This window comes from Aquila chrysaetos, chromosome 2 (assembly GCF_900496995.4).
Source record: "Aquila chrysaetos chrysaetos chromosome 2, bAquChr1.4, whole genome shotgun sequence".
Lineage (NCBI taxonomy): Eukaryota > Metazoa > Chordata > Aves > Accipitriformes > Accipitridae > Aquila > Aquila chrysaetos.
Window position 1 is genome coordinate 53,931,949 of NC_044005.1, and position 24,776 is coordinate 53,956,724.

The 24,776-nt window shown below is 42.4% G+C and overlaps 1 protein-coding gene across 1 annotated transcript in view; it reads right to left on the bottom strand.

Moving 5' to 3' along the window:
• Positions 1-24,776, bottom strand: part of CLVS2 (clavesin 2) — a 60,880-nt gene that overhangs the window by 25,428 nt on the left and 10,676 nt on the right. The window contains exon 2 of the mRNA XM_029999628.2: positions 24,475-24,649. Coding sequence (XP_029855488.1) covers positions 24,475-24,649 — 175 coding nt within the window. The remainder of the gene's footprint in view (positions 1-24,474; positions 24,650-24,776) is intronic.

Consider the following 24,776-nt stretch of genomic DNA (forward strand, 5'->3'; position numbering starts at 1 on the left):
CTGGAGGATCGTAAATCACTGTTGTTGAATTCTAAATTCAGGCATCAATCCCCTGTCTTTTTAAAGCCATATAAGCATGACTGTCTCTGTGTTAGCTGCTACAGAGGAAACCCCACCAGTAAAAAACAGAGATTAACAACAACTGGGCAAATAAACAATTATTTGTTTTCTCATACATATCTAGGACAAAACTAATATGTTTATTGCCCTATCAGGATGTGCCAGTAATGAAGAAACGTGATGGTAGAGTCTATCCTAAAAATCACACTTTTGGAACTCTTGAAAATTCATATCCAAGGAGTTGGAAGATCAAAATCAGAAATGCAGGTCTCCTCATCCTAAGATAAAAGTGGAACCCATGTGAATCTCTTCTCAGCTAGAGAAAATAACAGTAGCCTCAGTCCATGTTACATGGACAGCGACAGAGAAAAAGACCTGAACTCTAAAACCGTCCGGAGGGCTGGGTCCAGTGCTGGGCTCCCCAGTACAAAGCAGACAGCAACATACTGGACTGAGTCCAGCAAAGGGCCCTGAAGATGACTAAGGGATTGGAGCATCTCTGATATGAGCAGATGCTGGGAGAGCTGGGAATGTCCAGCATGGAGGAGAGAAAACTCAGGGGGATCTTATCAATGCATATAAATAAATACCTGAAGGGAGGATGTAAAAAGGACGGAGCCAGGCTCTTTTCAGCGGTGCCCAGTGACAGGACCAGAGGCGATGGGCACAAATCGGAACACAGGAGGGTCCTTCTGAACATGAGGAAACCATGTAAGAGTGCACAGTTCTGAACAAGTCAGACCTTGATGAAAAATTGTATTGGGTTTGTGTGGCAAGGTTTTGGTAGCGGGGGGGGGTTACAGGGGTGGCTTCTGTGGGAAGCTGCTGGAACCTTCCCCCATGTCTGACAGAGCCCATACCAGCCGGCTCCAAGACGGACCCGCCGCCAGCCAAGGCCAAGCCCATCAGCGATGGTGGTAGTGCCTCCAGGAGAACAGATTTAAGAAGGAAAAGAAGTTGCTGGGACAGACAGAAATGGCAGCCACAGAGAGGAGTGAGAACATGTAAGAGAAACAGCCCTGCAGACCCCCAGGTCGGTGCAGAAGGAGGGGAGGAGATGCTCCAGGCGCCGGAGCGGAGATTCCCCTGCAGCCCGTGGGGAAGACCATGGTGAGGCAGGCTGTCCCCCTGCAGCCCAGGGAGGTCCACAGTGGAGCAGATCTCCACCTGCAGCCCGGGGAGGGACCCCATGCTGGAGCAGATGGGTGCCCGAAGGAGGCTGTGACCCCGTGGGAAGCCCTCGCTGGAGCAGGCTCCTGGCAGGACCCGTGGAGAGAGGAGCCCACGCTGGAGCAGGTTTTCTGGCAGGACTTGTGACCCCGTGGGGGACCCACGCTGGAGCAGTCTGTGCCTGAAGGACTGCAGCCCAGGGAAGGGACCCACGCTGGAGCAGTTCGTGGAGGACTGTCTCCCGTGGGAGGGACCCCACGCTGGAGCAGGGGAAGAGTGTGATGAGTCCTGCCCTGAGGAGGATGAAGCGGCAGAGACAACGTGTGATGAACTGACCGTAAACCCCATTCCCTGTCCCCCTCCGCCACTGGGGGGTTGGTAGAGAATCCGGGAGTGAAGTTGTGCCTGGGAAGAAGGGAGGGGTGGAGGGAAGGTGTTTTGAGGTTTGATTTTATTTCTCATTACCCTACTCTGGTTGATTGGCAATAAATTAAGTTAATTTTCCCCAACTTGAGTCTGTTTTGCCCGTGACGGTAATTGGTTGAGTGAACTCTCCCTGTCCTTATCTCGACACACGAGCCCTTTGTTATATTTTCTTTCCCCTGTCCAGCTGCAGGGGGTGATAGAATGGCTTTGGTGGGCACCTGGCGTCCAGCCAGGGTTAACCCACCACAAAAATACAAAAACACTGAGGTTACATGAGGTCTTTTTAGCTGATATTTTCCAAAAACACTTCACTCCCCAAAGCTGTGCTATTTTTGAAGTTCATCATCAGCCAAAGCAACCAATGTGATGACAGACTTCTCAAACTAAATAAAGAACTGATTTGCAGGTAGATGTTAATATTTACCCTATGTAATGTACTCAAGCTGCTTGGCTAGCTTGAGGACACTCATCTTTTCATCACAAGTGCCTGCCGAACGTGCACACAGCTTATTCCACCTAAGCGAAGGCTTACCTTACTTGAAAACCCTGAAGCTTCCTATGCATCACACTCTCGGGTGATCAGGATTTACAAAACATAGCCACTGTCCAGCTGTCTGCAGAACACCGAACAGGCTCAGTTTCCAAAGGCTGGGAACGAGCTGCTCCCCCAGTTCTGGCTCAACCCCCACCTGCAAGCCCAGCTTTTCGGAAAGGTCACAGAGGGCAACGCAGGCAGCTCACAGACCAGGGAAAGCCTGCAACACTCAGATTAACTCCATACATTAGCAAAACCTCTAGGAAAGAAGTTCAATTTCCATTCCGAGACTGACTGTTTACTGTTATGCTCTTAGCTCTACCAACCTAATAAAGGGTGGTTGCATCTGAAAGCATGTCGTTTTCCAAATATAGCGTTGTTTAACAAAAGATATCGCTGTTGCGTATGTAACATCTTCAAATGTTTCTAACTGTAGTTTGTAAAATGTTTATTGCTCTACTGTTAAAACGTTGTTCAAATTGTAGCATCTTAAGTCCAATGCAGTATACTAAAACAGTTGTAACCTATTTTTTACAGACAGCTTGAGAAGGTGCACAAGAAGATCCTACTTCCTTCTCCTTCCTTTCTACTTTTCTGATTTGGCCACCTTCTGATTTGCAGCCCTCTTCTACAGCATGGCTTAAATCTTCTGCTTTCTTATCTTCTCTGCTTCTGTCACTCCAATGTTAGCGGTTGATGCTAACAGGAGAATTAAATCCCCAGTACAGGGACGATGACATATGGTATGCCTGAATGGACTTAATGGAAGGGAGAGACACCCTGATGGCTGTCGCTTGCTTCTCATCCATTAGCACCACACACTGCACCATGCCATCCAGCACATACATGCTATTAGTCACACAACCGTGCAACCACCACCCACTTGTCATTCACGCTACAGCTGCAAACGTCCCTGCCGTGACCACCACGTGTACCTCAAAAGGAGCCTGAAAATACAGAACTACTCACGTCGGTGAGAATATCATTAAACATTAAACCCTAAACAAGCTTCTGTCCCTGTTTAACTGAACAGTCAAGAGTCATTCCTCCGCAACTAAGAAAAGCGACGTATGACAAGCTGAAGCAAAATCAGAGCCAATGTTAATGTAAGCAGACATGGCCTTTTCTAACCTGTCTGCTTGCAAAGGGATGCAGTTGTTGAGGGTATCTGGAGAGCATGTCACAAAGCTCTCGCACCTCTACAAAAAATAGTTTAAAGAAGCAAAATCTTCTGTTAGGTACTAACAGGTGTGGGGTCACGGCAAGAGACAAATGCAGACCCAAAGCATACAAGATTTGCTAGACATAAGGTATTTTCAACTGCCAATGAACAGAATTGCATCGAAATCTAAAAAGAATGTGTCAAATAGAGTGTGTGTCTGTGTATAAAAATCATTATGCCTCAAACATCAAATTAATCTCCTAAATAATTTATTACCATGGATAATTTGTCAGTTTCCAGTAGCCTATTCACTTTAATTTAAAACAGATTTAAGACCTCAGACTATCAGCGTAGGACAAAAAAAGAAAAGCATTTCCTATCTAGGAACCAGAATCAGTTCTTTGTGTCCTACTGGTAGATCAATTATGTATTAGAGTTGCTGCTGCTTGACTTTTAATCCACATTAGTTCACAGACCTTGAGCAAATTTGATGTTACCATATTAAAAAGGGAAAGCACCAGAATAAGCTAGACAGAAAAAAAAGGAAAACAGATCAAGCAAGGGGCCCATTAATCAGCCAAATGCCGGCAATGGAGAGACAGGCTGCCTACTGCCAGCACACAGGAAAGTAAGAAATGCTCAGATAATTCATTTAAATTCCCTTAAATGTAATAAATCCTACTTGGAATAACCATAAGATCATTTTTAATATGTTGCATTGTTACCCTTCTTTTTGGCAATTCCAGCAAAGAAATCTGCTGATGTGTATATATGTGGACATTGTAGTACTATAGATCTATAATACCTGTTCTCATCCTGAATGAACAACATTTTGAGCCATATTCTAGGTACCAGATACCAGCTGTATGCTTAGCCATTTAATGATCCTGGCTGTGTATTTACTGAAATAGATAATTTAAAGCAGTACTCCATCCAGTCAGCTTTGCTCATTTTGGAGCCTGGCTGATAAATCTTCACACATAGCCAAAGCATTAAAAAGTCTTCCATTTTCTGAACCCCAATTCCTGCATCATCATATCCACCACAGCCTTCCAGCACTAGAATTAAAAGCCGCATAAATAGTTAAGTGTTTTGCGATAAGAATGCAGTAGCTAAATCTGCCAGTACACAAAAAGCAAAGGCAACCTTCAAATTTGAGTTCACTGAAATACAGGATGGAGGGGAGGAAGGAAGATGTAAAAAAAGGGGGAAAATTATTTCAAAATGCTTGCTAACTATTACTATTGCCTTAGGAGCTGTAGTCTGAGTGCTCTAAGCTTCCATTTTCTTACAAAGACAATGTTATTTGGTTGAAATATTTTTCCTACGGTGCACAGTATTCTCCTGGAGACAGGAACAGATACAGCCTAGAGGTAAATGGGGACGTGAGGTGTCTGAATGCTCCACTCAATACTGGCAGCCTTCCCAAACTGAAACATTTCAGTTTTGACCCATCTGATACTTGTCTACAGAAACAAAAAGTCTCTAGAAGGGAGACACTTTACATAAACATTTTCATTTAGTCTTGATGGAAAATATGCAACTCTTCTTAGAAAGGCTGTAGAGTCAAGGTTATAATGTTTCTGCTTAAATTTTTAAAAGACCTACAGTGCCCTTGGTTTTGTGCATATGAATGCAGCATCTTGGAGCTATACAAACAGATTCCACTCTGTTATTTGCCGCGACCATACAAAATGCAAGCTTATGCCAGGATCAGAAATTGAATTTCATGCAGATCTGATGTGGAGAGTTACGTCATGAAATAAATCACAGTGAAGCACTAGCTGTGCATCCCAAGGCACCCTCCTTATTCAAACAGATTGCTTTGTTATTTTAAGCTGTTACACTGCTGGAAACTTCATCGCCCAGTTCTGTGACTGTGACAGACCTCACCTGTGAAGCAAGACCATGCAGGTTAATCTCCAGGTGGAAGCCGCAGTGCTGCACGACGGTCATTGGCACTTCAGTAACTGGTTCCTCTCGTTTGGACTCAACTCTGCCCCAAAGCTCCAGCACAATTGAACAGGATTGGTGCTCTCGCTGGAGCTGCCAGCTTTCGGCAGAAAAAAAGCAACTGAGGTCTTGACCACTTGTATTAAGTCCCATGGTGCCATTGTAGAAGTAGAAGCATTAACTCCAATGTTTTGGTGAAATAACAACTCGAGTAATCTCATTCTGCCTATCTAAATTCTCTCTATACTTTCAGCTGCCTCCAGCATTTTTACTGCAGCATTCAGCTGCCTCAAAGTGTCACCAAGCACTGAAAAACACCAGACATGGCAATTTATTCGATGCAAGATGTGATCGTGTCATCACTACAAACATTTAACGCTGAGAAGATCCATAAAAGTTAATAGCAAGTGGGTCTGCTGAGCTCAACTCCGCGACACCCCAGTCCTGCTCCACCAGCCTGCAAAGGTGAGTGCAAAGATCTCCAAAACAATGTTCTTCACACACAGCTTACTCACTTAAACTCACTGTGGACTTGCGCTTGACAGCATCAGGTGTCCTCCACAACCTCTGACTACAGCAACAGGCCTTGCCCTACTAAAATGCACCATGAGAAACACCAAAATACACAAAATAACATTTCACAAAACCCAAGCAGCATCTATACTGCGCACTTAACAGCACCCAGAAGTATTCATGGAGGAGAAACTCCATTATCTATACTGTGAAACTCTTAGAGCAGGTCAAAGCCACCTAGCACTCTCCCAAACAATTTGGAAGGTAAGCAGAAAGCGGGCACCATTCCCAAAATGCTCTTTGGACATAGCTATCTGTTTAGGTTAACAAAAACATTAGTAGCCAGGGCATAGCCACTCCAGCAGTAGGGAGCAGCCCTGGGCATGTCTAGTTTATTAGTACAGACAGTCACACTCTCTTAGAGACATTCTCCACTGGCAGCTGCCATTATAAAACAGCAAGAAACCCATAAAAATGTGAGGTAATTTTAAATTATTACACTTCATACAAAGCAAACATATTCACTTTCAAATGTAAGCTATACACCTTTTAAATTCTATTGATTACACAGATTAAACCTTTTAAATGCCACTAATTAAACAGAGTGGCTACTCAAGCACTGTGAGGTCTATTGTGTAAATACATATTAAGGAGTCCTGGGAGCTGTTTCCATCCATCATAGTGACCTCTGCTGAAGAGTGGGGTTTTTTTACAAAAATTAGTATTACACAAATGCTTCTGTTCATATCATCTGTTGTTGAAATTTCTGTTGTCCACATTCTGTATAGTCTGAAATAGAGACTAGAAATGGCTGCAAGATATAAACAATTCTCCAGGCAAAATATTTATAATTATTACTTTCTTACCCATCAGGTCTTCAGCATCCTAGTTCCTTTCCCACAGCACTGAGCAATGCACTGTCATTTATATTTAAGGTAAGTGTCAAGTTCTGTCCACAGCCCAATTAACACAGCAGGTAACTCACAGGTTTCAACCTTAAAAGACTGGGATCAATAATGACATCGGTACTTGGGGAAAGCGAGGGAGCAGAAAAAGCCCAGCTCTGAACATCAGCCACAAGCGAGGGACACCAGTGCTTACTGCGCAGCAGATCTGGTGCGAGCACGCAGGGGTTCTGGAGAACCTCAGCCACAGCAACATAATTAACAGCTTCTGAGGAGCTGGACTCTGCGTCAGACGAGAATCAGGCCCAGTCTGATTACACAATTAATAAATCCAAAGTAAATAATAATCCACGTGTAAGGTTTTAAATGTTGACACCAATAGTTATTTCTGATGGTTTTAAGGACTAACTCATCTGGGCTGGGAGAGTCTCCTTTTTTAAAACAACATACCTGTCTGGAAACAGTTCTCCACTATTGCATAGCTACTGAATGCTTTTTCTGTATAAGATGTTTCATAAGCATAATAACAAAAACAATTCATCCCCTATCATTAGCAGGGTGAACAGCACAGCCCCAACAGGAATAGGAGCTAGGCTAACAGAGAAGCTGAATCCGTAGTAAATAAATAATGTGATCAAGACCTTTTCATGGTTTTGTATTTCACAGGAAAAAAATCAATTTACAAGTATTTTATTTTTTTGAATAAAGCTCTCCCTCATTGTGTTTTTTGACATAAAAGTAAATACAGATGTAGATGTGCTCCCAGAAAAATTAAATTATCTTTTCTAAAGTGCTATTGTTAAACAAGCGGTGACAGGTTAATATAACCCAGCATCAATGCAAAAACCTTGCAACGTGCGTTCCACTAGAGCATGAAGCTTATAAAATAAAAACACCGTGGCATGATTAGCAGGCTGTATATAGTTTTATATAGTCCACATAAAATATCATTCTTCCCTGATCTGTATCTATCATACCGAGGTGTGTTTTTCAGTACTACACAAGGCAGTAAAAATTACAGATGTTATTTACTATCAAAGCATGTGCACAAGTAAGTGCATCATCTACCATTGCTGCAGACGAAAAGTATTCCCAGCAAAGATCATACTGCATTGCCCTGGACATGGCTCCCAGCCAGGTAGAGAAGATATTTTTCCTTCAGATGTGGGATCTGAAATAATGCCTGAAGCAAGAATCAAACCAGAAGCCAAAATTTTGAAATTCAAGCAAGTAACTCTCTGTCCAACCTGGCGGTCCTCACTTTGTTTAAATCCGCATCAAGCTGACACCAGCTCTGGTTGATCTCCACGGGCAGGCGACGGCCGCCAGCTCTCGGAAGCTGCAGGGCTTCAGGAGCGCGGGAGGCTGCACCAGAGCTCGCAGGAGCCCGCGGACGGAAAAAATGTAAAGACACAGAAAGACAGCGACGTTACGGACGGGGAAAGTTCGGAGCTCCTGCACTGGAGCATCTGGTCTAGCTCAAGAGGACGGAAAAGGGCAGCAGAGGTTTGGATCAGTTTTGGTGAAAGGCACCTGCACGCTCACTGCAGGTAACCTCTGAGCCTTTTCTGCAAGGATGGAGAGCAGCGTTCATTACCTTACATGGGTTAATGAGAAATGTGATTGTTAAATCTAATTAAAGCTGTTTAAAAGCTGGGTTTGATTCACTGTTATGTAATACTAAGGGAGACGAGATCTATTTTAGGACTCTGAAAATGAGGGCAAAACAAACGGCACGCACAAATACGAACCTCTATCCCCGAGTCTCACCCCCCAGTCTGGACCTCGCCTGGCTCCCACCACACTCACCTGTTACCCGGGAAACAACCCAGGGATTTGACTTTTCAGCACCAACTCCTCTAAAGGTACTCCTGATGACATTTTCTTGCAGTGACAGCTCCTATTTTCACCCCTCCTTCTCCTTTTCTTCAGCATATAAACGCATCACAGTACCTTTCACCGTACAATAACTCACTGTTCATCCTATCTTTATTTTACTGTTAATGCTCAAGAAACACGATGCCCTCAGTTGCTGCATTACTCATTTACTCTGCCTCCTCCCCAGTCTCCCCATTCCATGCAAACTGTCCTCCCCAGGTTTCAATGCTGTAGGTCCCCTTTCACCATCCCAAAGACTTCAGCCGTTATTCCCTGCTCTCTTCCCACCGAACGTCATCCCTGGAGAATTCCCACTGTCATCCCTGTGCCGAAACGCACGTCCCTCCGCTTGTTCTGTCTTCCACAGCCAAGCCTCACTCATCATACTACTTGGCTGAAAGCTCACTAAGAGCACTAAGCTCAAATTCTCTCCGTTTTTATTTTCTCTAGGGTTGCAGCGATCTCCACAAAAGCACTCAGCTAGTAAACTCACATCCTTGGGATCATCTCTAAAGTCCTGTTCTCCTCTAACACCATGGCTTCTGCTTCAAGACCAACACTTACCAAGTCTTCCCACACACAATGTTGTGGGGAACCTGACCCCTCTACTAGTTTACTGCCATGCTTTTTGTTGCCTAAAAATTATTCAATTTAAGGGTTGGGCTTTTTTGATCAATTTGGGTTTGATGAGTCCAGGGCTGTGAACTTCACTCCATGTTGAAAGGATCAAACCCAAGAGAGAAAGGACAGGAACGCATCTTCCAGCAGTAAAAGCAGAGAAGGAAACCAGGCTGACACTATTTGGGTGACCAGAATTGCGGTCTGTGTGAAGCCTGACTGAATCTGACTGAATCCCCTTTTTAGTTTTTATTGTGTGTTCAAAAGAAAATCAAGCTTCTGAACAAGGAGGGGTGAGAAGCAAGCGACACCTAGCCCAACGTGATGCACTAATAGCAAAACCATTTTGAAACAGTCTGCTTTGCAGCAAAACATGTCTCCTCCAACACAATATGTGAATCAAAGCAGATTATGCCGGGGGTTCGCTTCAGAACACGGAACAAAACAAGTTATCCTAAACCAACCTTGCCGTCAGCCCGCGACTGATGCAAGCTCAGGAATGCCAAATAAAAAGCCGAACAGCGTGCCAGGGTTCCACTCGCTCCATCCGGCCTTACCTCAGAAAGAGGGACAGATGGTGCCAGTGACTCAGAAGAACTCCAAAAGGCTCCCATCTCACAGCAATAACCTGTGTCCCAGCCCTGTGACGGTCTGTCGTCCATGCAAATGGTATTTTTCAAGGACATAAGGGTGAACTTGGTGCTGGTAGGAAAACACGACAGAGTGCTCTCAGGGACAACTTCTCTTTTTGCGAACTGGGGAAAGATAATTCTATTCTGCAGTTTCACCAGTGTGCTCCTACATGTCAGAAGGCAGGGCCTTGGGAAATAACGCTTGGCAATATAAATTACAGCTTAGTGTACTACTTTTGACTAAGTTAAAATTGTCAAAAACCTTTCCAGGAAGGAAAAGCCTCAGGGAAAGCATAAAAGCATTGTAAGTAAGACTTCATGACTTAAAAGGAAATCAAACCCATCTTTAAAATCTGTTTAAAAAAAAAAAAAAAAAAACAAACCCTCCAGATTCTGCTTTTCTATTTTCTGTTTTTTTCAATTAATGTATTTGCAAAATAAAACAAAGCAGTTGTAGTTCTCTTCCCTACCAACTCTTTAAAATCTTTCCCATTTCCAAAGTGTAAAATGATGGCTTTCCCCTTTCTAGTGTCGGAAAACAAATATGCAATTGCAATTGTACTTTTCCCAAGAAGTAGCCACACCACAGAGTGAACAAACACAGGGAAGCACTGGCTCAATATCTGGTCCCAGTCAGGGGCCAGGACTGATTTAGGACAAGGAAACAGGGGACAGAACTTTGCATTGGTAGACCAAGACCTGGGCAGAAATGAACTGCTGAGAAGACCTGGGCCAATAACAAGTACAGTGACGGTATTCTTAGAGCCACAAGGCTGTAATGACGTAAGCACATTAAGGTTCGTGGGGAAGAATAATTTTCTCTTATTAGACAAAATAGCACAGAATGACACAGTTACATATTGACCCAAACTGCTATTCTGGGGGGGTTGTTCCACCATGAAAGCTTTAGATGGCACCTTTATGTCCCTTAACAGTGACACAGATACTTCTACTCTTCCAATCTCAGCTCAGCGCACCAAACGCTCAGGGTCACAACCCCATTTCCATTTGCCCTTCCGACTCGGAGCTGTTTCTCAAAAGACCCTCCTAATCCGCCTTGCTTCGCATGGGCCCCAAAGTACTCTGCCCCCAGTACCTTCCTCTTCTCCCCATGTGTCAGCCTAAGTGTCAGTTCTAACATCATCCCTGTGCTGGTAACTCACGTGGAGACCTCTTCTTCAGCCCCCTCCTGTACAGTAACTTAAAATTGCAGCCTGCTGCTCTGAAAAAAGTCCAGCTAAAGCCCAACGTAGCTAGAAGAAGAGCTGCTGAACTTGCCACCCTTACCTCCATTCTCAAACACTGTGCATAGCAGAGCCGAGCGGTTCATCATATTCAGGCCCTAGTCTCATATTTGATTTTGACCTCTCTCAAGCCCCGCACATCTCACCTCTGATTACATCCTGCAAATTCTTCTTTCGTGGTGTTGCTTAGACAATAAATGGGGCTGAGAGAGCATGCTCACCAATGCAGCAAATTATCTTTTTTTCCAAAAACACAAAGACGTGCCTGCCTGGGGTTTTTTTTCCGAGAAGACATCAGTGCTGCAAATGCATGGTTTTTTTCATCTCAGTCCTAATGTCTGCTTTCCTAGCCTGCGAGTTAATGAAAGATTAAAGACTAGCTTATGAAAAGTTCACCACAGCAACTGCTGATGTCACTGGGAACTAGATTCCCAGTTGGGGCTTAAAGAAAGATGAGGACTGTATTGATAATTGACAATATTTCTGACGTTATTCATCTAGCTAATTAAGCCACAACTCCACGCCACCACATATGCTCAAAACTGAATGAACAGAAAATGTAGCACCATTCATATGCTTATCTGTTGGTGTTATATAAATTTAGCCCACAGAAATTAACTGTTCATGGAAGGTACAGATTATTTACTCCTTTCCCATTCAGCAGCAGAAAAACAGAATTATTCATGCAGCTACTTCCTGATGCCATGCCTTTGATTATCCTACTGAAAAAAAGCATGTGCATTCTGCCTCAGAAAATGAACCTAAGTGCTGTATCCCACATGTTGTAAAATGAAGCAAGGTCTTTATCCATTTAATTGCAAGCGCATTTAAGCATTGAAGGAAAGGAGACACACATTATTACTAGCTTGGACAGCTTTGCATGTAAGACACAAGTAGTGATTCTCCCCCTCGCCGTGTTTGCCATCGTTTTTAGAAGAGGTAAAATTTTCATGTACGTACAAACACAAGAACAAAAAGCACATCTAAAGGCACCAAATTGTGCATGCGTTCCCTTTTTGGCTCTTTCTGAGGCAAGTTACTGCTAAAATGCCTTTGTGGTAGTTTGTTGCTTGCTCCATCCTCCTACAGCAGCCCCAAAGCAGTGTGCTGAAAGGCAGTCAGCCCCATGGCATGGAGATACACCCAGTAAAGGAGAATACCTGCCACAAACCCAAAATTCTCAGGGATGGAGCATGAGGGGCTGTTCAGGACTTTAGCAGATATCACGAAGAAAAAATGCAGTTAGAGGAGGAAACAAAGATCCATCACACAGCTTTAAGAAACACTAGCAATGAGCATAAATAGTTGTGCCTTGTGTATCTACTGTCGTCACGAGTACTTGGATGACAGGAATGAGAATGGAGGTAGACGGACCATCTTCTCCCCGCATTTAAGTGAAAGCCCTGAGACCTGGGACTGTGCCCGAGTCCTGGATACAGAACCGAGAGGCTGCACAGTTCTGCTACATCGTGTGGCTGCCATCCTCAGGGAGGGACATGAGAGCTCATTACAAAAAAGCACAAGGTTGTCAAAGGGGAGCTCTTAGAAGACATTTACAGGCGCCATATGAAAGTAAAACAATTCATCAAGAAGATTTAATGGGACAGAATATCAACAGGATGAAGAAGAAAATATATAGTAAGGCTCACCTTGCAAGTAAGATGCTGCTCAGTTTGATTTCATTCCTACAACTTAAAGCAAGAACACACATGGTTGAAGTTGTTCCCATGGATCGTCAAATGGATTCATTCTTAATTGGCTTTCCATGCAGCTCTCTTTAAAGGCTTGAGTGCTACTTTCATTTGGTACTGCATTGATTTTCTCTGAAGTTTCCTCCTACCATGGCTACCCTGATCAATTAGCGTGCTATAAATAGAGCGGTCAGATTCCTTTCACCGGTCTCATTAAATTGCACCCCTGCTGAATTTCTGTGGAGAACAGAATTAGATCATACCGATAGCAATAGTATGAAGATGCCCTCAGGATTTCCAGAGAAAATCAATTGCTCAATATTCCTAACAAAAAGCTTTGAAAAGCATGAACCAATGGAGCTCAGCTAATGCCCAAAACACATGTCAAACCTTGCTTGCAACTGTGCATCCCTAAAACCCCGAAAGATAAAGGATGGGAAAATAAATGGTTAAGGGGCTCAACCAGTTCTTCACTGATACATAATCCCTCACCAATCACGACTATTTAACTGCATCCCCTCATAATGGATATATGTTGCTGGAGGTATGCAGCTAACCTATATAATTCTTCTGGAAAGCGGAGTAAGGATTCAAGGAGGAACACAGTCCCAAGGCATGCTTGGTGCCTGTCAAAGTCACCGTGTAATGGTGGTGTGCTTACCGACTAAAACTACCGGGACTGATAATGTCTGGTGGTATGATGTGGGCTAATTATTGCAGGGGTATGTCAGCTATGACTTCAAAAACGTTAAGCTTTATTTTGCAATGGTATGGCAGTATGGCTTTTAAAAATTTGGTTTAGAGATGACATTTTACTTAGTGAGATTGGAAGCAGCCATAAAATAGGAAAAGGAATTATCTGCTTTGAAGCATATCAAAATCTAATCTGAAGGGCAGCTTTTAGGTCTCCACTCTGCCCTACACCCTGCCCCATCCTTTCATACCTACCCTGTCTCCTCCTAACATCCTTTCTCTCCTCTTTTCTCCTCTGTTAAGCACTGCCATTCAAAATCTTTTCCATCTTCCTGCCAAAATGAAGCAAAATTTTCACCACAGACTCTCCTGCAAGCTGAAAATCCCTACTGCAAAGGCTGGGTTTTTGACTAGTGCGCTTGAATTAATGAATGTATCCCCTGTGTCTATATGCACTCAACTGGTGTCTGGAGTATACACTACGGGTTATTTGTACGAAGGTCTGAAGGATGCACTGCAGACCTCAGAGGACTGGCTGTACCTTGCAAAGGCTTTGCGAGAAGAACACTGGAGGACTACCAGTACTTGATGATTTATCCTGGACCCTTCATACTTAGCATGGTGGCTTTCAGCCAGAAGATGCAGTGCTCTAAAGGATGCTTTCAGACAAAGAGCTTAGCGCAGGACGAAGGCACCTCCGAACAAACTCAGAAGATTTTGTGGGTAATAAGGCACATTCAGTGCAATATCAGGTAAGACTCAATGACAACTGCAGATTAAACACTCCTTTAGGGATGCCCTCTCTGGAATCACAGCAGAACCACTTTCTCCTTCCAGAAAATGTTTTCTACGGGGGAAGTACAAAGGGTTGCAATCCAGCCCTCAGACAGAAAGCCCTCCCCAAAATGATTCTAACAGAAATAACAGATTCTTAAGAACCAACTTGAAAGAGCAAGGTATTAACAAACACATTTTAAAATACAATCTTTAATCACTGATTAATCCCTGTGTGCTATTGGAGTCAGCCCCATAAAATAAGGGGGCTGAATACACATTTTATAGTCAGAACTCGCACCTATACTGTGAGGGACAACATAAAATGCAACCCACGAGAACCAGCAAGCACCCCGACATAGCCAGAACTGTTCTGGGTGAGATGTTGACATGAGACTTTCTCAGCGTCAGGTGCTGGAGTTATATTCATTTTTTTTGACTGAATGTACACCCAAATTTCCACCAATAGGATGATATGTGCAGCCACCTCAGATTTCAGCCCATATCCATGTTTGGATATTCATTATGTATAGACAAAACATTAGTGTTCTTTCCTTTTTATTACAGAAGACAGTGGAAAAGAGTACAAGCACAATTTTCCCATTCCACATAATAAGAAGTTAGAAATGTTTTTTAAGAACTTACTTTGATCTTTGCAAAATATGCAGGAAATGACTGGAGAAACGCAGTTTGCCTGGGGTTTTGGGGTGGGTTTTCTTGAAAAAAATATATTATCCAAGTTGGAGTACGATGGTTTAGAAAGAGTTCATACTTAATTTTTTCTTAAGAAATATAATTTTCCTTATGTGTTATAAATCTAAATTTTCAGTTCCTGAACTACTTTAAATCACCAGAGTAGCACTTATTTAAACATAGTTATGCCTATTAAAACATATGAGAATTGAATTGTCTTAATTTTTTTATGATTATGAAACATGAGATGAGAGAAACCATCACCAGCCACATAATTTCACATTTTTATGGTGCTTCCCCCTAGAGAGGTTTCCCACGTTTGTTTTTCAACATTAGTGAAATATCACAGCCGTGGTTTTCCTACACGGCAATCACTTATAAAAAAAGTCAAAATTTTGCTTCTAACCAAAGTCAAATGGGATTCATAAAAATAATTGTCATAGGAACTGAACACTTGCTAAGAAATATAAACAAAAATCACAAAAAATTGTATTGTTTTGGGGAACGGGCACTGAAGGCTTAGCTGATACCACAGGCACTACGTGCAAAGGCAGTATGTACTGAAGACAATAACATAAAGCCAACTGTGCACAGCCTAATAAGATCACAGAGGATTTATGAGCATCACAGAAAACAAAGGTTAGACTGATTTCAGAAAATAATTCCAAAAATGATCCAGCGTATCCTTATGAGGTAAACCTGAAAGATGTGCATATGAAACGGATTGATAACACAGGCAATTTAGACAGTATCAAAAAAAGTAAATTTAAGCTCCCCAAATGAAGAGGATCCCACTGATTTTCACATCTCCCCATCTCTAGTGGCAAAGAAGACAGGAAGAATGTCTCCAGGTCCTGATTCCAGATCATTGCTGTTGCAGATAGATACTCCATCAAACAATTCCTTTCTTTGGGTTACTGAGAGTCTCCTGCCTTGGACCCAACAGCACGTGGTGAAATAGCACAGGGTTTTATAGGAGGTGACATTTTGAAATAGAAAAATCAGAATTAATGCCGAGAAGAAATCTGAAGAGCAAGAAGTCATAGAAAGGTTTCCAAAGAATGTGTCAGACCTGTCTCCGAGACTTTAAATTAAACTGTGTGAAGTACTAGAAAATATAACGCATGAGATAATCTTGCCTTTGCAGAAAGGTGAGCTAAGATCTTAATACATGTCTTCTGTCTCTGACATTACGATTTAGAACAAATTAGTTTTATTTCTGAGTGACCTTATGACGAAGAATACTATTTATTCCCTTCATGGCCTTAAGACACTGAAGCAAAGAGAAATATTTAGACCTTGACTGAGAAAAATCACTTCCAAAAATAATTATATATTTTGAAGCTGAGGAATGGTCATAACCATATAGTTGTTGAACTGTGGCCTACCAGAGACAAAAGAAAGCCAATCACAGTGCCAAGAGTTAATTCCCTACACCAAGTTTGTGCTATGAGCCCTTCTTTTCTCATGCTGGTGCCACTCACCTTAGCATAATATTAGTTTTTCAGCTTTATCAGGGCTATTCAGTCACTATCTTTGTTTAATAGATAGATTCCGTTTCCCAATAAAAAGAAATAAAACAGAAAAGTGGTTAGCGTTTAGCAAAAGCTCATGAAAGAGGCAGTCTGCACGTACAAGAAGAATCTCTTCTATTTTCTTTTTCTTAAGCTGCAATGATTTTAATTTGATGTTTTTCTCTGTTGACAGAACTGATGGAAAAAATGTCAACTGTGAGTATTTTCATTGGCTTCTATGCTAACCATGGCTACTTTGTTGAAGTAGAAGAAAACTTCAGGTACAAAAAAAACTTCTTTTCCCAGATCATGCCATATCATTCCATTACACCCTCAGAAACTCCCAACATCTCCTGCCTGGCACCATGAGCACTGAGGGACAGTATATACGAAGCAGGCCAGCTCCAGCCTGAGGAACTACAAGGGCTGTTTCCTCAACAGCCCGGTGGCTGGAGGGCTCACTTGTTATGTGAACAGATCAGGACTCACTCTCTAGTGCTGCTTTCCAGAGTGGTATGAAGAGCACTGGGAACACCGGTTCAGAGGAGATTTGAAGCTGGGAGATTTGAAGCTGATTAGATGTCAGATGGGGGGAGCACTGGGAGAGTGAGACCTCAAAAGGCTGAGATCCTAAGGAGTGATCATGTTAGTGATGAACCTAACATGCCATGACTGAGGTGTTGGACCATGACATCAGGACGCTGAGACAAAAAAAAACCCACATCAGTGAAGACTAGTACAAAGTAAGGCAATGTCAACAGGAGTGGGATGAGGAACTGGGGAAGCGGTAGGACTGGGGCAAAGGCTGCTCAGAGGGAAAAGGGCAGGAGGAACGGGCAGAAGAGCCTGTGCCAGTTAGATCAAAGTGCCTGAACAAAAGCCAAGATCCCCACAAGTAATCACGCCTTGCTTACAGCAAATATCTGCAAAACACTGGCAAAGGGCCCACGCTCTTTCTCGTGCGGGTTCACATGGAGGATGACAACCTACTGCAGGCAGCTACTCTGCTAGCTCCAGTGGCAGTGTTTGGGTGGTGGATATTTAACTCCATTAAGCATCCCTGCAGTTTTCAGTAAGATGCCACATGGCCGAGTTTCTGGGGGTGAAAGGGGAGTTCAGTTTACGGCATCTTACCATTTGTTTCAAAGAGGCGGCAACCCACACGGCGTTACGTGCGTTCAAAGAGCTACTAATGAGGGGTTCTAAATTTAGGCCATGCTAGAATGTAGGGTCCTGGCTTGGGGGTTCAGGATCAAGACTTTAGAAGTCTTGAATCCTCCCAATCGAAAATAAATGGCAGCTGGACTCCGAACATATAAAAGGTGACTGAAAATCAGACTGTGGCCTGTCACAGCGGGCACCCCAAATTAGCAGACACTTTTAACAGTCGTCTTTCAGTGGAACAGCTCTTGGCTGGAAAAAAAAGAAGAAATAATAGTATCCTCTCATCTTGAAAGTGTGTTTGTGAGAATAAATAAATTACCATTTGAAAGGCATTCAACAATTTTTTTATTGATGAGCATCATAAAAGAATTTGGCAAGGAAATTAATTATTCTGTCTTCAGATAACAGGTTAACAGCTGGGACCACACTGAATAATGGGTATGTCTATATAGACATGCCTGTAAGCAACTGAACTCGAGCTCCAGCCATTCAGTCCTCACCTGGCAGGTTAAGCCCATCTAGATAGCAGGTGAGGACCTAGAACTAACAATCACTTCCAGTCCACCCTGTTTCCAGAGTAAATTGCTGGCAAGCCTTTTTGATGGCCTTTTTACAAGTAGAAAAGATCAAATATATGCAAACTCTTGTAAAATAACAAGCTCTTAGGAAAGATATCCCATTCTGCTGCTGCTACAGAACATGAGTTGAACTGGTATGAAACTGTGCTGTTTACAAGCACATTCCTCCACTCTCTGGGCTGGTCCTGGGCTAAGGGGACTCTAGCATTTACAAACAGCTTAATTCTTTGATAAAAAACTCAATGAAAGCAGCTACATGATATACTAGCCCTCCTGAAAGCAGAAGATACTCCCATTAAAAGCCTGAGCCTGCTACTTTTTAATATCCTCCCAAGCACAATATGAAGTGTCAGGACTCTGTTCTCAAAAACTGGCGGAAAACTCAAGCACTGAATGAGTGTTTTTTATGGTTTTAAGTTTGGATGCAAAGACCTTTAAAGCTCGTGTTTTGTGATTTGCTGCTCACTGATACTCATTGCTAGTACTGAGTAACTGTTTCTTAAGCTCATTATTAACGATCCTATGCACTGCACAGAGCATGTGACCATGTAATTATATGAAGTCAAAATACTGTTTTCAGAGGCATCCTTAGTTCTGGAAGTTCCTGACTTACAAATTCTCAACACTGCAACCTGCTGGTTGTATAGATGTAGTCCAGAACTAGGTGGCGAAATTTAAGCACTGTCTGTGCATATCTAAATAGAAAGGTAAACCAACCATGACGTTCAGGTAAGATTCCCTGTAAGATACTGATGAAGTTCATGCTTAGAGAAAATGGGAGTAGGAAGTCCTGTCCCTTTCATGACCAGATTGTGCATGCTCTGCTCTCCGTTACTTCCACCTTACACTGCTGCAGGAAAGCTGACTGGGGATATTGTCCTTACAACTCACAAGAACAGCTGTTTGAAAGACGTTTTGGATAGCAATAGTAGCTGCAAGCATGCTGTCTTAGTGTTCTTTCTGTTTCGCTTTCACGTTCACAGTAACGAGTTTGGTTTAGCTTATGAAGCCTTCCTTTGTTACAAAAAAAAGTCACAATCAGTTGAAAGACCTGCCTTGTCCCCCACAACACTATCGCTCTCTCTTCCTGTAAACATCCTCAACCCAAGAGCAAGACTCTTCTGTCTTCTGCAACAATGCTGACTGTCCACATATGTTCAGCTGCCGGGTCAAATGTGTATCATCTCTTTTTCCCCAGCTTTTTACCTAGAGGAAAAGCAGTAATATTCAGCCACCAATAACTACGCAGTTTTGCAAAGCATTTGGAGGTACAGCCTGCCTGAGTGACAACATGCAAAACAAATCTGTCATGTATGCGACTACTATTATGAGCTAAATAGAAATCAAATATTTAAGAAGCATTTAGTGTTCCAGGTTTTAGAATCCTAAATATCAGTTAATCAGTTAATGTGTCTTCTGCATACCCACAACTTTCCATTTTGCAAAGCTCACATATAATTACCCCCAAAGCTGTCTGTCAGACTTAACAATAAACCCCAACTTTCAATATAATTTTCAAATTGAATTTTCGGTCTTTGACACTGTTTTTACCTGCTTTGTGAAAACAATGCTCTCTTGATACTTAATAAAAAGCCCATACAGTTAGCTATAAAAGGACTATCACAAAGAAAAGAATCATACCCAGAACCTCCTCCCTCCTTCTGCCCAAGTGTTCCCAGCTCAGTGTTTGGGCAGAAGGGGCCGTGGGAGTGCCAGGAGCAGTAAAATGAAAAAAAGGTTATTAAAAAGGGGGGAAGGGAGGGTAGAATACACACTTGACTTAATTATGTCCCACCAAAAGTCCATCTAACCCCACACCCTGTCCTAAACAGAAGTCAAAAATAAGAGCCTAGAGCAGATACAATGCAGACAGCATATGTGATATTTCCACTCAGCATTCACCTCATCTCCAATTATATTTAGTAATCCTCATGAAATGAGGATGAAATGAAATGAAATGGAAATGAAATGAATCCTCCAGTTCATTTCTCTTCCACAAACTTATCCATTTTCCCTGAACACAACTAAACTTTTAGCACCCAGAATTTCCCACAGCAAGGAGTTCCAGAGATTACCCAGATATTGTACAAAGAATCACTGCGTCATATAAAGAGCCAGGCCTCTTGCTAGTATCATCTGATGATGCCCGTTTCTTAAAATGGAGGTAACAAAGAACATCTGCAGCTTGTCCACTCTCTCCAGCCACCCATGACCTTGTTTGTATCCTGGTCTGACCTCCTAAGGGACCCTGCTTTAAGCAGGAGGTTAGACTTGCTGAGCTCCTGAGGTCTCTTCCAACCTGAATTATCCTGGGATCCTATGGTTTTATAGATACCTGTAGTTTCCCTCCACAGTTTTTCTTCTTCCATCCAGAAGAATCCCAGCCAACTTAGCTGCTCCTTATACAGAAACCAGCCCATACCTTCTGGGGGGTTGCCCTTCTCCAGTCCTACAGGAGTCTTTCCGAGACAGAAAATCAGAAGCATCCACAACATTCAAGATGGAAGTGATGGCACAGATTTTTGCAGCAGCTTCACCATGTCCCCTGCTCTCCATTCCCTTCCTTACAATTCCTAATATTTGATCTGCTTTTTCAAGCAACATTATGTATTGAGATGATATTTTCATAGAGCTATTTATCAGACCATAACATCAGGGTGTCACTCTTGTGTGGTGAGAGCTTGGAGTTCGTCACTGTCTATGGAAAGTTAGGATTGGTTTTCTTCTGAGCTCTCAAGTCTCCGTTCTATGGGAAAAGTAGCTGAAGCAGACAGATTGTAACCCCCTGCTGGTGAAAGAGGCAAAGTTTTGTAAAGTTTTTCAAAGTTTTTGAAAGGCACTCAGGTGTTGCAGCACACAATGCTGTAACACTCCCTGCTTTGAGGAACCCAGCTGCTGAGTAACATGAGCTCCTTCACAAGCCCAAAATCAGTGCTTGGCTACAGAAATCAATGAATGGGGAGAAGTGGACTGGGATTCACAAACACCCATGCATTATATACACTGGGGAGAGCCAACCCAAGGTGCTAAAGTCAGGGCATGGGTTTCGGTCTCTCCTCTCAAAGAATGTTTTCCTTCTGCTCAGGTTTCACAGCTCTGAGCTCTTAGGTACTCCTAGGCACCTAATCCAGACAGACCCTTCTCGGAAAACAAAGAGTATTACATGCTGCATTCGCTTATGTTCTTACTCTTCACTACAGAAGGTGTAGGGGCCCTAAGTGCAAATCCTCCTTCTGATTGACGAGGAGCAACATAAATGCTGTAGCCACCAGCATCCGCAGGGAAGAGTATTGGTCCTTTTTCCCAAAAGCACAAGGCCAGTGTGTGAGCTAGGACTGCAGCATCAAGAGTCCCAGCCGAGTGCCCCAAAGTCCACAGGAGCTGCTTGGCTAGCAAAAACCATTTGATCTAAAAATCAGCACCAATTTGTTGGTACAGCACTGTTGGGATGGATATGTTGGAAATTCACATTAGTTTACAAATAATCACTGTCCTTTAACATTAAAAATGCCACGGCCAAAAGGCTCTTTTCCTGAAAACAACTACCTCGGAGGTTTTTCTAATGTATACAAGTCATTTAGGGGTATGATTCTTTTCTTACTCCCATTTAACATAGATGCAGACAAAGTATATAGCAGAACTTGTCTTCAGTAGAAAACTATATATATTTACTTATCGTACTTTCAAAAGCAATTTCCTAAAAAATAAGCAGTTGTGAAAAGCCTAGAAATGCCATAGCTTGTAATCAACTCTCTTTGGTACGCGCCATATTGAATATCCTTCTCACCATGGAAGCTAAAAAAATATAATGCATATTTAGTAGATTTCATTCAGGAGGCAAAGGGATTTGGTTAACATCAAATTCAGTGGTCACTAATCCCACTTTCCCTGTCCCTTTCCACCCAAGTCACACAAATATTGAAATTCTCCAAATGGTAAAGTTCAGCATCTTGAGCCCTGTTAAATCTTATAAGCCAAAGTAAATTCCATTTCTCTGATTAAACAGAGAGTATTTAGAAAGATCATTAAAAAAGCAGTGTGTCTGAGTTGTTCTTGTTCTTTTTCATACCACCCGATTAAGCACTTTTTACTTTGACATCATTCAGAATCAAGTTTCTGCTATGCATTTTTGTCCAAAATAAAAGAAAAGGCAGTCCCTGCTGAGGGTAAGGGAATGTAACATTTCAGGCGTGAAATCTTGCAAGATGGTGCAAATAAACCTGTGCCTAGCCCAGGGTGTCTCTGTACCACCTTTCCACCATGCTTTCCTCTTATTTCCTTCCTGATCACAATTCTTTTTGAAGTGACGTTCTCCCTCCAAGATGCTCAGTACAGTTGTCTTTAGTCCCTTCCATTGATTCTAATATATCTTTACATAGAAAAATGTTTAAGTAGAAGAAAACGAAAAAGACAAAAAAAAAGACAAGACATTAAATATAAACAACCCCCCAGGTAGTATAACTACCGGGAAAATATCACTAGAGAATCAGTCAATTTTGCTAGTATAAGAATGTTAGCCCTCATTCTCTCAATGGTTCTCCACAGAAAATTAAACACTGTATTATGAGAGACTAACTAATTGATTTCTTCAAAAGACTTGTGGTAAAAGGCCTTCTAAAAGTTGCTGCTTACGGATAACAATACCCGTCACAGATTAGGACAGATTGCCTGAGCGTTGGGAGAGTTTTATCCCCCATTTGCCATTTCAGTGCCTTCTCATTGCCTCTTCTGGAGCATTTCATGACCAGTTTTACATCTCTGGAGTCAACAGGACTGAAGACAGTGGGCACAAAATGATGCCCTGGGTGCTGACCACCATCAGACTTGGGATATTCGAACATACAAAGCTGGGGGCATGAGTAAGGTAAGCCAATGGACTTCACCTCAGCTCAGTAATAAACCACTCGATGGCAGGAGAACACAGAGCTCGGAGCCCACCTGAAGTTTGGTAGGTCATCCATCATATTTTCAGATGCAGTTATCCACTGCAGCTCTCCTCAAAATAACCATCTCTGATTAATGTCCAAGAAGAAACACCACCATTTAAAAAACAAAGACTACTAAAGTATTTATTCATGTTCTAAGCATGAAAACAATGGCTAACTTTGAAAAACAGCACAAAAAAAGAAAACAACTTTGAGAGCAATAAAAGGAAATGCAGCACTATTAGAGCACAGATCTCACTGCTGCCTTCTAACATTCTCAAGACCATGGAATCACACCATTGCATAAGGAAACACAACAAAATGAAAACTGAGATCTTTGTCTCATGACTGTCACTACCCTTGTGTGTGCAACAGCAAGCTGAATACTGGTTAAACCATTCTAAGATCTAGATCAAGACTCTATACTACTGCTATACAAGTTTCTTCAAAAATAGCAATATCAAAGTGAAGAAAGTTCAAAGATAAGGCTGTTATTTTGTTTTATGAGTAATAAAAATGTATAAATGATAAAAACATCACAGAAAAGGAATACATGTCCTTGTAAAACCAAGGCACACTGCCACAGGAGTGAATTACTGGTATTTTTAACACAGCAACTCAAGCTTGCAAAGAAAACAACTACTTTACAGATTCTAGTTTTTCATTTTAATAAGCATTAAAGATCATAGGAGACAGCCAAGAGTTATGTAGTATCCTTTCCACCAATGTGCCTGTGCCATGTAAAGTGCATTTACAATGAGCAGAAAGAAATTTAAATCACTGTACACTCAGTCCCAGAAGCTGCTGCTCAAATTAATCCTGACCCAGCAAAAGAGCCAAGCACACGCTGAACTTTGAGTAAGTAAATAGTCCCAGCTAACTGACTAAACACAGTGCCCCACACTTCTCAGGACAAATTATGTAGAGCCTGTCTCCAATGGAATCAACAAAAAAACCCGACCTGGCGTGGCAGGAGCAACACATATTTCATTAGCCTTGTGCAAAATTACAAGATAAACTGATTACGTCTAACTTGCTGCTGCAGAAGCTACGGTCTGAATTTACAGGAAGCCAGACGCTTCAGAATAAAGACAGAAAAGTTACCTCTTATTTATGGCAAAGAAGGAGCCTACACACCAGGAGTTACTGCAATTAGCTGACTGAGCTCATGTGTTGGCTTGTGCCACTGTAGCTTGCCTGTTCACCCATACCTTAAGTTGTTAATAGCCTTGCTATTCAGAAGTTCTTGGATTTTTGTTTTGTTTGGGGTTTTTTTAACCACCTAGATTTGCAATGAACTACAAAACGAAGGAGAATTAGGAAAAGAAAGAAAAGAAGAATGTTACCTGAAGGCCCTCTATGGCTAATCTAAGCATGCTTGGTGTGAGCTTGGAGGCCTGTTTGAAGGTGAAGTTGCTCCAGTCTATAATCAAAACAAATCCATTCACTTGAAGCTCAGGGTCTTCTATCATGGCTTCTAAAGAAAGAAGTATGGCCCGCAAAATATCCACCAGTGTGTACCTGTGAACGTTAAGGGGAGATTTGGTTAGGAAAGGAGCAACAACCACGGACGTGGATGAGTTCTGAGCGTTCTTCCTTTGTACTGCTTGTCAAAAGTTTAAATCAAAGGAGCGCAAACATATCCTCA